General features: G+C 41.3%; 1 protein-coding gene across 1 annotated transcript in view; it reads left to right on the top strand.

Annotated features, from left to right (window-relative positions):
* Positions 1-13,538, top strand: part of Erc2 (ELKS/RAB6-interacting/CAST family member 2) — an 877,816-nt gene that overhangs the window by 418,047 nt on the left and 446,231 nt on the right. Inside the window, exon 10 of the mRNA XM_051176767.1 lies at positions 5,542-5,679. Coding sequence (XP_051032724.1) covers positions 5,542-5,679 — 138 coding nt within the window. The remainder of the gene's footprint in view (positions 1-5,541; positions 5,680-13,538) is intronic.

Raw genomic sequence — 13,538 nt, forward strand, 5'->3', positions numbered from 1 at the left:
GTTGATTACCAGAAGAGACAGTTCTGCCCTTCGGCTACATCTCCAGCCTTGAAAGTCAATTCTGATGCCCTGTACCCAGTTCAGAGGCAGAAACACAGCTCTGGGGGCAGAGAAGGCTTTCTGAGGGATAAAGAGTATGTGTTGGCACCTAAAAGCTGTCAGAGTTGAGAAGGTACAGAGTCAGAGCAGGAAAAGCATTCCAAGTACAAAAGGCAGACAAAGGCCAGAAGATGTCCTCTCTCCCTAGGAGCTGGCAGCATGGTTTGTGAGAATGGCAGCCAGTGTAGGCATGGTGGGAGAGCAAGTGAGTCCTCGTTTGTTTGTTTCTTCTGATAGTACTGGGCCTTGAGCACAGGATCTCACTCCTGCCATACAGGCAATGTGTCACTGAGCTACAATCCTAGCTCTGGGACCATCTCTTTTTATTGTTATTATTCTTTTAAAAATATTTTTGTTTAAATTATTTTACATACCAATCTTATTTTACATACCAATCCAAGTTCCCTCCCCCTCCCTTCCTCCCATTCCATGCCCTCCCATCTCCCCATCCCACCCTCTATCCATCCCCCACGGATGGTGAGGCCTCCCATGAGGGATCATCAAAGTCTGACACATCATTTGCAGCAGGACCTAGGCACTCTCCTGTGTATCTAGGCTTAGAGTATCCCTCCATAGAGAATTGGCTCCTGAAGCCCATTCATGCACTAGAGATAAATACTGGTTCCATTGCCACAGGCCCCATAGACTGCCCAGGCCTCCTAACTGACACCCACATTCAGGGGGCCTGGTTCAGTCCTGTGCTGGTTCCCCAGCTGCAACTGGATTTCAAGAGTTCGGCCTAGTGTTTAGCTGTGGGTGTCTGCTTCTGCTTCCATCAGCTACTGGATGAAGGTTGTCATCAATCTCATTATAGGAGAGGGGCATTTAAGGAAACTTCTCTACTATTGCTTACATTCTTAGTTGGGGTCATCCTTGTAGATCCCTGGACATTTCCCCAGTGCCAGATTATAAACCTATAATGGCCCCCTCTATTAAGGTATCTCTTTTCTTGCTCTCCTTCTCTATTCTTCCCAAGACTCAATTTTCCTGTTCCCTCATTCCCTCCTCTTTTCCCCTTCTCTTTCTCCTAATTTCCTTCCCCATGCTCCTAATTTGCTCAGGAGATCATGTCACTGTCCCTTTCTCAGGAGTCTATATATGTCTCTCTTAGGGTCTTCCTTGTTTCCTAGCTTCTCTGGGGTTATGGATTGTAGTCTGGTAAACCTTTGCTCTATGTCTAGTCCACCCTGAGGACCTAGCTTTCAGAAGGACCCTTTTGGAGACAAATGACAAATAAATGAACTATAGCACACAGACAGTTTATTTTTGCTAGTCATTTGTAGTATTTTGTAAACACTCTATAAATAGTGACACACACCTGAAAGTCAAAACCATGAAACAGAAGCAGTCTAAGAGGAAGATGGTAGAGCAGAACTGTAGGTTTCATTGTTGGAAGTTTCAATAATCTTAAAATTTCAGACCCAAGTAGAGCTTGTTTTTGTATGTGTGTGTTTGTTTTTATTTCTATATTATATTCCCTTTTTTCTTTTTAATTTGCAACAAGCTTGTTTTACATGTCAATCCCAGTTCTCTCACCCTCCCCTCCTCCCCTATTTCCTCCCAACCCTCATCCTATACCCTTTCTGCTCCCCAGGGAGGGTGAGGCCTTCCATGGGGAGTCTTCAAAATTTGTCATATCATTTGGAGCAGGGCCCAGGCCCTCCTTCATGTGTCTAGGCTGAGGGAGTATTCCTCTATGTGGAATGGGCTCCCAAAGTCCATTCATATTCTAGGGATAAATAGTGATTCACTACCAGAGACCCCATAAACTGCCCAGTCTTCCTAACTAAAACTCACATTCTGGGTCAGTCCTGTGCTGATTCCCCAGCTATCAGACAGGGGTCCATGAGATCCCCCTTGTTCAGGTCTGCAATTTCTTTGGGTTTCTCCAGCCTGGTCTTGACCCCTTTGCTCATCACACCTCCTTCTCTGCAACTAGATTCCATGAGTTCGACTCAGAGTTTAGCTGTGGGTGTCTGCTTCTGCTTCCATCAGCTACTGAATGAAGGCTCTAGGGTGGCATATAAGGTAATCATTAATCCCATAATGGGGGAAGGGCATTTAAGGTAGCTTCTCCACTATTGCTTAGATTCTTAGTTGGGGTCACCCTTGTAGATCTCTAGACATTACCCTAGTGCCAGATTTCTCTTTAAACCTACAATGGCTCCCTATATTATGGTATCTCTTTTCTTGTTCTCCTATTCTTTTCTTGACCCAATTTTCCTATTCCCTCATGCCCTCCTCTCTCTTCATCTTCTCTCCTTCTCTTTCTCCTATCTTCTTCTCCCCTCCCTCCATGCTCCCAATTTGCTCAGGAGATCTTGTCCCTTTCCCCTTCTCTGGGGGACCATGTCTGTCTGTCTTAGGGTACTCCTTGTTTCCTGGCTTTTCTGGCTGTGTATTGTAGGCTGGTTATCCTTTGCTCTTTGTCTAAAATCCATATATATGACTGAGTATATATCATGTCTGTCTTTTTGTGACTGTGTTACCTCACTCAGGATGGTTTCTTCTACTTCCATCCATTTGCCTGCACATTTCAAGATTCCATTGGTTTTTTTTTCTGCTGAGTAGTATTCCATTGTGTAAATGTACCATGTTTTCTCCATCCATTCTTCATTTGAGGGACATTTAGGTTGATTCCAGGTTCTGGCTGTTACAAATAATGCTGCTATTAACATAGTTAAACAGGTATCCTTGTTGTATGAATGTACACCTTTTGGGTATATGCCTAAGAGTGGAATTACTGGATCTTGTGGTAGACTGATTTTCATTTTCCTGAGGAACCGCCATACATTTTCCAAAGTGGCTGTATGAGTTTGCACTCCCACCAGCAGTGGAGGAGTGTGTCCCTTTCTCCACATCCTCTCCATCATAAACTGTCTTTGGTGTTTTTTATTTTAGCTATTCTGGTAGGAGTAAGATGGTATCTCAAGTTCAGGAGGTCCCATTTATTAATCATTGATCTTAGTGTCTGTGCTACTGATGTTATGTTCAGGAAATGGTCTCCTGTACCAATTCATTCAAGGGTACTTCCCACTTTCTCTTCTAAGAGGTTCAGTGTAGCTGGATTTATGTTGAGATCTTTGATCCGTTTGGACTTAAGTTTTGTATATGGAAATTGATATGGATCTATCTGTAGTCTTATACACACCATCATCCAGTTATGCCAGCACCATTTGTTGAAGATGCTTTTTTTCCCCATTGTATAATTTTAGCTTCTTTGTCAAAAATCAGGTGTTCATAGTTGTGTGGGTTAATACCAGGGCTTTCAATTCGATTATTCCCTTGCCATATAATAATCAAAATATCAAACATATAGAATAAAGAAAGAATATTAAGGCTTATTGTTTTTAAAATATGATTGATAGTGGTGCTGGCAGGGAGGGTTAAGATTCCTTGCTGCTCTTGCAGAGGATCCCAGTTCAGTTCCCAGAATCCAGGTCAAAACCACCCATAATCCCAGTTCCAGGGGAACAGATACACTTTTCTGGCCTCTGTGGGCATATACTCACAGAGACAGGCACACAAACACAAACACATAAATAAAGATAAAGGAAATCTTTCAAACATGACTAGTGAGATTTCCAAACATGTGCATACTCACACACACACACACACACACACACACACACACACACACAAACGTGAGGTTGCTCAGTGTATAAAGGCACATGCCATCAAACCTGCCAACCGGGGTCAATTCTCCATATATACATGGTTAAAAGATAAACAACTCCTGTACCTCTGTACATGTACTATGTCATAGGCATGTCCATATGCATACACAAACACATAGTAAATATATATAATAAAATAATTTAAAATACCAAATACCAATATATAATTTCCCTCCTCCCCATTGCTTTATTGATATAGGGTTTCTCTCTATAGCCCTGGCTGTCCTGGAACTTGCTCTGTAGACCAGGCTGGCCTTGAACTCACAAATCTACCTTCCTCTGCCTCCCAAGTGCTAGGATTAAAGGTTTGGGGGCTACTGCCCAGGTTTTTATTATCATTAATTTTTTTAATGTACATTGGTGTTTTGCCTGCATATTTGGCTGCCTATATGTGAAAGGAACTGGAGTTACAGACAGTTGTGAGCTGCCATGTGGGTGCTGGGAATTGAACCCAGGAAGGACCCTTAGGAAGAGCAGCCAATGCTCTTAATTGCTGAGCCATCTCTCCAGTCCAGTTGCCTTTCTCTTTAGAGCTACATGTTGTTTTGTTTTTAGAATAGTGTTCACTCTGTAGCATGGGCAGGACTAGAACTCACTGTACACCCTGGGCTACCCTGAACTTCTGAAAGCCTTCTGCTCCTGCCTCCTCACTCTCAGTAACATTGCATGAGTCACCCTTCTGTCCACCCTTCTGTTTGGGTGATGCTGTAGTGGTGTCTCCATTGCCATTGCCACTGCCTTCTCTCCATTTTCATGACTACTGCCTACATTATTTACATGGCCATTCCAGATTCATGTGAAAAGAATGAAGTCATCCCAGAAGTGCCTTTAGTAGCACAATGTGAGCCATGTACTTGGAGAGTTCCTGAGAAAGCTGGGTGCAGAATGCAAATATTGTGAATGGACTTATCTTAGAGTTGGACTGCTTTTTTTCCTTGTCATTTAAAAACCCTTAATACGAATAAGTTGTTTGCATAGTGGACTTAAAAAAAAAACATAGATAAGAAATACATGGTTTGAAAGCAGAGAATAAAAACATGAATGATAATGGATGTAACGCCTAGGGAAGGTCCTTGCTGCCGCTGCCAGGCAGACCTTATAATCGGCTGTTTTCTGTGTTTATTTCGGGAGGCAGATACTGGATAAAAGTGGCTGGTTGGTTGCCAGCATATGACTTTGTTGCCAAATGGAGTGTTTAGCCCTTGTTGCCTATAACTTATATCACAAGTTCTCCCATTAACAGTCTGCTGGTGATAACCTACTTGGCTTTTCATGTGGTCACTTTGAAACAGCCACTTGACAACACTGGGTATATCACAAAGTTTCTTGCTGAGTAAAGGAGTGAATGAATGACTGTGTGGGCTCTGCCATCTAACGATAGGCTTCCTGGGAAAGAATGGGAACCCACTCAGCCACTGCTCAGCAAATGAATTAACCCTGTGGGAACTTTTTCCTGGCTCACTGTGACAAGGTGTATGGATTTGAAGCTTAACAATATGGTTAAGTGGGTAGAAATACAGAGAACTAATAGTATTTAAATGTTGATGGGGCTTGCATTTGTACAGTGAACAATATTCTACATATAAATAGAAAATTGAGTTAAATGTTTTAAAGTCTCAAAATTTCCTTGATTCCAAGTGAAGTGTAATGTCATAATATCATCGGCAGTGTTCACAATATCTGGTCTTAAAAAACAAAAGATAGATGGCTTCAAGAATCTTGTTTTTTCATTACTTATAAAATATATATTAATCTTTATTTTCAGATTGAAAACTTGCAAGAACAACTTAGGGATAAGGACAAACAACTAACCAACCTGAAAGACAGAGTGAAGTCACTGCAGACGGATTCCAGCAACACGGACACTGCTCTGGCCACACTGGAAGAAGCCTTGTCAGAAAAGGTGTGTTTAGCCTCCAAAACAGGGATTCAGAATTTAGAAAAACAGTATTGGGTGGAGTTGATCCAAATGCATGCAAATAGATCTGCATTTCCCTATCCCCACACTGCCTCTAGTCCCACCCCCTCGGACTTTTATGCTAGCCAGGAGACAGGTACACCACAGCCATGGCATCCTCTTGAAACTCAAAAACAACATCACTCTTGGAAAAACATTTACTATCTTCTCATTACATTTTTGGTGATAAAACTCAGCCTACTCTGTAGGGTTGCCTATTCTTCCTGATAAAGCCCCTTTCTGGACAGTACCTCTGCCTCTTGCTTGTCTTTCTCACATCTCTGTGCCCTAGCTTTGTTGGTCCTCTAAATTTCAAGTGTGTCATGTTCTGTTAGGCATCCATTACTTTGCATTTGCTCTTACTTGCATACAGTAAGATTTCCTATGTGCAGATTTATTTCTTACAAGTCTTCCTGGAGATTATGTTATACAGTAGTCAAGAATGTGGACTCCACAGGTAGCTGTGTGAGTTCAAATCCTAGGTCCAATAGTCACTGTTCACATGAGTTAGTTAGCTTTGGAGTTCACCAGTTTCTTTACCCGTGAAATAGGGGCAATAAAAGTCCCCACCTTGCTGGGTGGTGGTGGTGCACACCTTCAATCCCAGCACTTGGAAGGCAGAGGCAGGCAGATCTCTGTGAGCTTGAGGCCAGCCTGGTCTACAGAGCAATGCCAGGACAAGGCTCCAAAAATATGCACAGACATAAACATAAAACAAATAAACAAAAAGTTGACCACCTTAGTGGATTATGTTATATTGAGGAGAGAATATATTTAGAGCAGTTAAGAGGGATTGTAGTTGTCATTATTATTTTATGAGTCATTTCTGTAGAGATGCCATGTTGATACCCCCATTGTTACTGAAATTATAACTCTACAAGCATCTGTATTAATGGGATTGTCTCCAAATGGACTCTAAACCAAGATAACATGCCCCATGTGTTTTAGTTTGTTATCACAGGAGCTTAGCAGAGCACCTGATGAGGTTGCTCAGTAGATACTGGATACTGGTTGAGCAATTCACCTCAATGTGAGAGGGGAGGGGGAAACCCCAGCTCTCACAGAGTTCTCATTCTAATGAGGATGAAGGAGAAGCAGAAATCCATGAATAATGGCATATGTGAGTTTTCAAAAGGGTGTTATTTTCTACAGATGGAAAAAAATCAGAGGGAGGTACAGGACCAAGTTAGAGATAGGAAAGTGATGTTTAAGAAAAGATACGAGTGGGCTGAGCCAGGAGTCCTTCAAGACCATAGGTACAAGGCAGAAGGGAGAACAAGGAGTTTGTGAAGAAGTCAGGTATTAACATCTCTTCAGGCCTTTGTGAGACAGTATCTTAAAAACACTTGAACTTTTACTCTTTTGGGAATAGGAAGTCATTCGCAAGCTTTCATTCTGACTGACACTTAAAGGCTTCCTATGAATCAAGGACTAATGAATGAAAGAATGAAATCCATTAGACAAGTGGACCATTCTGATGTTTTCTAGCTATTAAGGTGATCTCTAGTTGATTTTATCTGCTTAAATCAATCCATTCATTCACTGTGAAGCTCTTGCAGGTATGATGCCCAATGGGTGGATTTCTACATTTTATCCTCACTTTAAATTCTTCCCTGTGCAAGCACCAGTGCCTGTGCAGGTGCAGGTGCAGGTGACGCTCTTCAGAGACTCTGGGATGCATGGGGAGATAGGTGTGTGGGTGATGCCTATGCTGTTCAAGCACGAGGACCCAAGTTTGCATCCTCATGCCATGCATTAAGCTGGTCTCAGTAGTACATGTCTACAATACCAGAGTTCCGGAGGCAAGATGGGCAGCACAGAGAGAGGAACCCCAGGTGCTCACAGGCCTCAAACAAGAGACCCTGTCACGAACAAGATGGAAGACAAGGACCGATACCTAAGGTTGTCATTGTCCTCTGATCTCCTTATATGTGCTGTGAAAACCTATACACACCCACATGGGCATGCACGCATGCACACACTCCACTCAGGTGGAGAGGGGCAGGAGAGGAAAAGAGAGGTGAGGTGAGGGTGGGTGAAATCCCTACTCTCACAGAGAATTCTGAAGGAAAGCTTATTTGGGGGTTAGGCTTACTATGTGTCACTGTACGTTTTAGTGACTGTTAATGTTAGTTTCAAATCTAGTTTGAAATGAAGAAAATTTAAAAGCTGAAATGTTTAAGTAGAGTTGTATATACCTTTTCTCCCTCTCTGTTACCCTTTTCAGCTATGCAGCACTTTGTATAAAAGGTCCACAATGCTTGATGTGATATGGAGTTTCCTTTTGAGAATATCAGACAGTAAAAACAGCATCAGTTTGTATGGGCTATAAACTAGAACAAGGTCTAGGGGCCAGTTCTACCTCTATTCTAATTGGATAACTTCAACAAGTAATTTTCCTTTTAAGACTTCGTATCTTATGTTGAATGAAAGAATTAGGTAATGTAGTCCTTGAGTTTCCTACACCTCTGTAGTCTCAATCACAACTTGTATTGCAGTGTTGGAATCATAGGGGTGTACCATGGGAAATCTAGTATGTTAGAACATTGAAGCTGTTGACAGGAAATCTTGAGTAGTGTGCTGCACCCAGCTTCCTTGGTCTTTGTGGCATACAATAAGTATACGGAAGGTAAAGGAAAGGACTAAAGTTCTAGGTGAAGTAGTCTTCCAGGTCATATTAGTGTTATTAGTTTAAGATTAAACTATAAGATTGTAAAGTTTTATTTGAGAATCTATAAGAATATTTAATATAATGATACTTTGGGGAAAGATATTCTTTCAACTTGGAACATTTATTTCCAGAGTTCTATGTAGAATTTTGTTTATAAAGGTGGGATGATTCAAAGAGTATCGAAATTATGTGCTCCTGTTGCGTATTTGGGTAATTTGTCAGTGTCTTCCTACTTCTTGACTTCTTAGACTCAAAGAGATGCCATATAAATTCCATGTCATAGATTCTTTTCAAGATTTTGACTTTTTTCCTCTCTAGGCTCTATTTCATCGATCTGAGTTTAAAAAGAAAGCCATTCCCAACTCTAACACATGCTCTTGTTAAGTTCTTCCTTTGCAGTTTTAGTGGGCATCAGACAAAGAGAGCTGAGGTTAATGGGAATCTGGCCATTCCTGTCTTGCTTTCATTGCTTCTTGATCACTAACCAAAGCCAGGCTTTCTGCACAGTTCACTTGGGATTGCATCACCCAAATACACGTTTGAATTGCCTGACCTCCAGTTTGTGTATCTTTTGGAACCAGCTAGACAGAAACATTATTCAGATTGTAGATTTGTAACCCTGGGTTCATAGTATATGAACTAGAGAACTAGAAGGACCAGGTGGGACAGGACTTTTGGCAATTCTAGAGAGCTGGAAACTCCATGATATGGACAGAAATTGAAGACTGATTTTAGAAATGAAGATGCTGGAGTCCAGTAAAATCACTGAATGGATAAGCATTGGCTTCTGAGCTTGGTCAGTTACAAAGCCTATTTAATATTGATTTTGGGGTTTTCACTGTGACGACAAATGAAAACTAATATAGAAGAATTTGTTTGGGGTGAATTTTGTAAAGAGATTTGGGGAAGAATGTTAGTGTGTTGCAAAAGCACAGAAACACCAATTGGAAAGGAACTAGGAAAGCCAGCACTAGGATATTTAACTGCTCCTTCCTGTAGGCCTGAAACACGTGGTTGTATCCAAATAGTCTCATCACCAGAGTTCTCTGAACAGCACCATTGTCTCTGTTACTCTACTGTGAACCCAAGTGAGCTGTAATTTTTAAGCATGATGTACTGGGAAAACACTAATTTCTCACCCAGTTCCTTTTCCTATTGGTGCGGTAAAGTACTTTGACAAAAGCAACTTAAAGGAAAAAAATTATGTTTTATCTCACAGTTTCCAGTGCAGTCATTCATGGCAGGGAAGTCAAGTCTGAAAAGCAGCTGGTCACATGTTCACAGTCAGAGGAAGAGGGCTCCAAATGCATACATGCCATTAGCTTTCTGCTCTATATAACCCAGGTTTTACTGCTCAGAGATTGTTCATGGCCACAAGTGAAAGAGAAATTTCCATATTGGTTAGTCTAATCAAGATAAAAGTCTCCCAAATGTATGCCCACAGGCTTATTTCTCTGGTGGTCCTGTTATGTCAAGTTGGCAATTAACACTAACCAGGTAGTCATGCTCAACCTGAATCCTCTCCTGTCTTCAAATTCCTAGTTCATTATCGTTAAGTTCAACTTCACTCAAGATCTCAGGACAGAAAGCTACATTCGTGGTCAAAATATCAAACAAATGATCCCTTCCCTGGTTCCTTAGAGAGTTTTTGTTGCCCCCTGAAATCAGTGGAGCATTCACAGTCTATATTTCTCTCAGTGTTCTTGGTCCTCCCAAATCCCACCAAAATGATGCATTAAGCTCTACTTCCAACATTTGCCTGCTTTTCTATCCTACAGTGCCAAGTCCTTCCATGTTCTAGCCACAGAACCCCAGTGGCCTAAGGGCCACATAGTCAGGCTTATCATATGAACATACTACTTCTGGCACCACTTAAGCTCTTCATTTCTTTCCCTGGCACTGCGATAGTAAATTCCTCTTACAGAAACCACTGAAAGACAGAGAATTGCTTAAGTCCCTCTGGCCAGGAAGCCATGGAAACATAAGCCAAAGCATCTTGTCATGGTGTCCACAATTAGAAAAGGGGAACACTATATAAGCCACTAGTTAGTTGGTTCTGTCCCCTTCATATGATCCAGGGTTCCTTGCCAAAGGAATGTCCCTTCCTGTAGCTAGGATGGGCCTTCCCATTTCAATTCATATAATCAAGATAATTCCCCTGAGGTATGCCTGAAGGTCCATCTCCTAGGTGTTTCTAGAATATGCTCCTCCATTTTAAAGATAGGACATGGACTCAATAATGAAAATGAGTTTTTTTTTTTACAAATGAGATGTAGGTGGCATTGATCAGTTGTAATATATGTTAACTAGTCACCCAGGACCTCTGGGAGTCACTTCCATCCTGTCTATGTTGCCCTATGGTTGAGACTTTGTTGCTTCTCCTGGTTGACTCATCCAGGGCCACCTAGCCCATAAGTGAGGATACATATTTGTATTAATTATCTCTCCATAGCTGTGACCTGATACAGCACCTTAAAGGGAAGAATGATCTTTTTTCTCACAATTTCATATTTGTGAGTCCATTATGGGGAAGCGGGCATGGTAGGGGAGAGCTCCTTACATTGTGGTGGTAAGGAAGCAGAGAAATGAAATATAGGAAAGATACATTTCCAAAGAGATACACCTCTACATCCTCCAACTAGATTCTGCCTTCTGCATTCCCCTTTTCCTAATAATGCAGTCATACTATAATTCCAACAAAGGTTTAATATAGTCAGTAAGCCACAGCCCTCATGCCTTGATCATCTCTGGAAATAGGTTAGAGACAGACATACCCAGAGCTGTGCTTTATCTCCAAGGTGTGGCTCAGTTCCATCACACTGACAACTAAGGCTAAGTATCACAACATCTTAAACTCTCTGATCTTTGTTCATATAAGAACATCATAATGTAAACTTAGCTTTTCCCTGACAAATTCCATCTTTACTCACACTTAATTGAACATATTGAATAGTGGTGCTCAACCTTCCTAATGCTGTGCCCTTTAATATAATTCTCCATATTGTGTGACCCTCCCTCAACCACAGATATTTTCCTTGATACTCCATAGCTGTAATTTTGCTACTGTTTTGAATCATAAAATATATAAATATTTTTGTAGACAGAGATATGCCAAAGGGGTCATGACAGGCAGGTTAAGAACCACTGCTCTAGAATAAGGCACAGTATGAAAAAAATCTGGTAAATTAGAAAAATATGATTAGTATATTTTTGTGGGTTTATAAGGGCTTATTGTTCTTTTACAGTATTGGCAATCTAACTCAGGGCTTTACACATGTGCTGTTATGCTGAATGGTATCCCCAGACATTAATAAGTAACAGTTTGCTGTCTTTGGCTGGTTGTAGAATATGTCAAACTCTGCTTACTGTTTCCCTTTTATCATGGCACCAGGGGAGTGTTTTTCTTTTTAATTTCCAGGAACTCATTCAGCTGTAGAAGGCATACAAAATGATGCAGCTCTTTAAGTCAAAATTCTGTTATTTCGGCAGGGACAAAACATGATGGTAGAGTATTTGCTTAGCATGCATGAGGCTGCCCTGGGCTAGACCTCCAGTGCCGGTGAAAACTAAGATTGTGTCACACAGAAGCTCAAGACTCCAACCCACTGTTTTTATAAAGCTAGTCTGGCCAAGCCTTGCTGTAACTACCTCACAGATAAGCAATTGGGAAAGCTGGGTAGCAGAGCCCCGGGCCACTGAAATGCAGTTCCTAACTCATGTTAAAGTAAATGTAAATACAATTGTTTAGAGCCAGATGAGTGTCCGGGGAGTGTGTGCCAAGGCGAACAGGGCCACATAAGAACATGGTGTCAGAATTTCTGCAAGTTAGTTGTTCATCAAGTGGATCCTGGCATATTAGGGCCTTTTAACACATGTTTTTAACATTTGGCCCTCCATATCTGACAGTTAGATTAGTTTTGTGATCAATAGAGGGGTACTTTAAAGTACCAAATCATCAATATCTTTTAAAGTATAGCAATGCTTGCTTTGCTTCCCTTTCTCTGTCTCCCCCCACCCCCATGCCCAGACAGTAGTACCCAGTGCTTAAAGCAAGCTTCTCCACTTGCCAAACGACTCTGACACCTTCTAAATGTTAACATAGTTCTTCATTTTATGACCCTGGCTTTGAAGCCAAGAGGATCCCTAATTTGATTTCTTCCTTCCATCGTCCATTTTAAAGTGCTATGTGGCATGCCAGGCAGTTTGTTCAGCTCTGGGACTCAAGTGTTGCTCTTTGCAAGACTAAGCTGGGAGGATGGATTTAAATAAAAATTGTGTAAACTTTAAAAATGCAATAAATGTGATGTGACCTGACTACAGGGCTTCTGGAAGGTTTACAGTAGGGAAGTCCAAATGATAGAATGGATGATTGTAGCACAGGCAAAGATCAGAAGGCTTGGCAACCTGAGGTTGTGAAAAGTCCAGAGAGGATTACAGTGCATAGTGGCCACTTCTTCCTTTGTGGCTTATGGGAACATCTAGTTACTCACCACTTTCATTTGCATAGTAAAATAGGACCATAACTGGGATCAAGAAGAAATAAATATGCTTAATTAATAGACCTATTTGCTCTATGTCACCTGTTGTTCTAACAATATACTTTACTTACAATGCTTTTAAAATTGCAAGACAATAGTCATTATTCCTCAATTAAATTTATAGATTATCTTTGACAGCACAGGTGCCTTCTTAGGGAATCTTAAATCACAGACTAATATTCAGACACATTAAACACGTGTGACAGCCCCCGGCATGGAATAAGTTCTCAGTCCAGGAGCTATCTACATTTTACTCAAACTAAACTCAAGTTCTAGAATATCCAGCAGTTGTCAAGAAGCCATTGGGAGAAACAAATGACAAAACCCTAACTGCAACAACAAAACCCACCTCAGACACACTGGGAAAGCCACATTCCTGATAGGTTTATCTTTGTCTCACATTTTCTTTGTTAGTTCGGTCTACAGGGACAATAAGCTGGGTCACATTGGATGAGTCAGATAGTCTCTCTGAGGTCTAAGAGACCTCACTTCTGTCCTGTCAGCAGTTATGCTGGTTGCGCCCTTGAGGTTGTGATAATGAGTGATGAGAAGGGCATGTGACAGCGCCTGGCACAGAATAAGCTCCCAACCAAAGA

This window comes from Phodopus roborovskii, unplaced genomic scaffold (genome assembly GCF_943737965.1).
Source record: "Phodopus roborovskii unplaced genomic scaffold, PHOROB, whole genome shotgun sequence".
In the NCBI taxonomy this organism is placed as follows: Eukaryota; Metazoa; Chordata; class Mammalia; order Rodentia; family Cricetidae; genus Phodopus; species Phodopus roborovskii.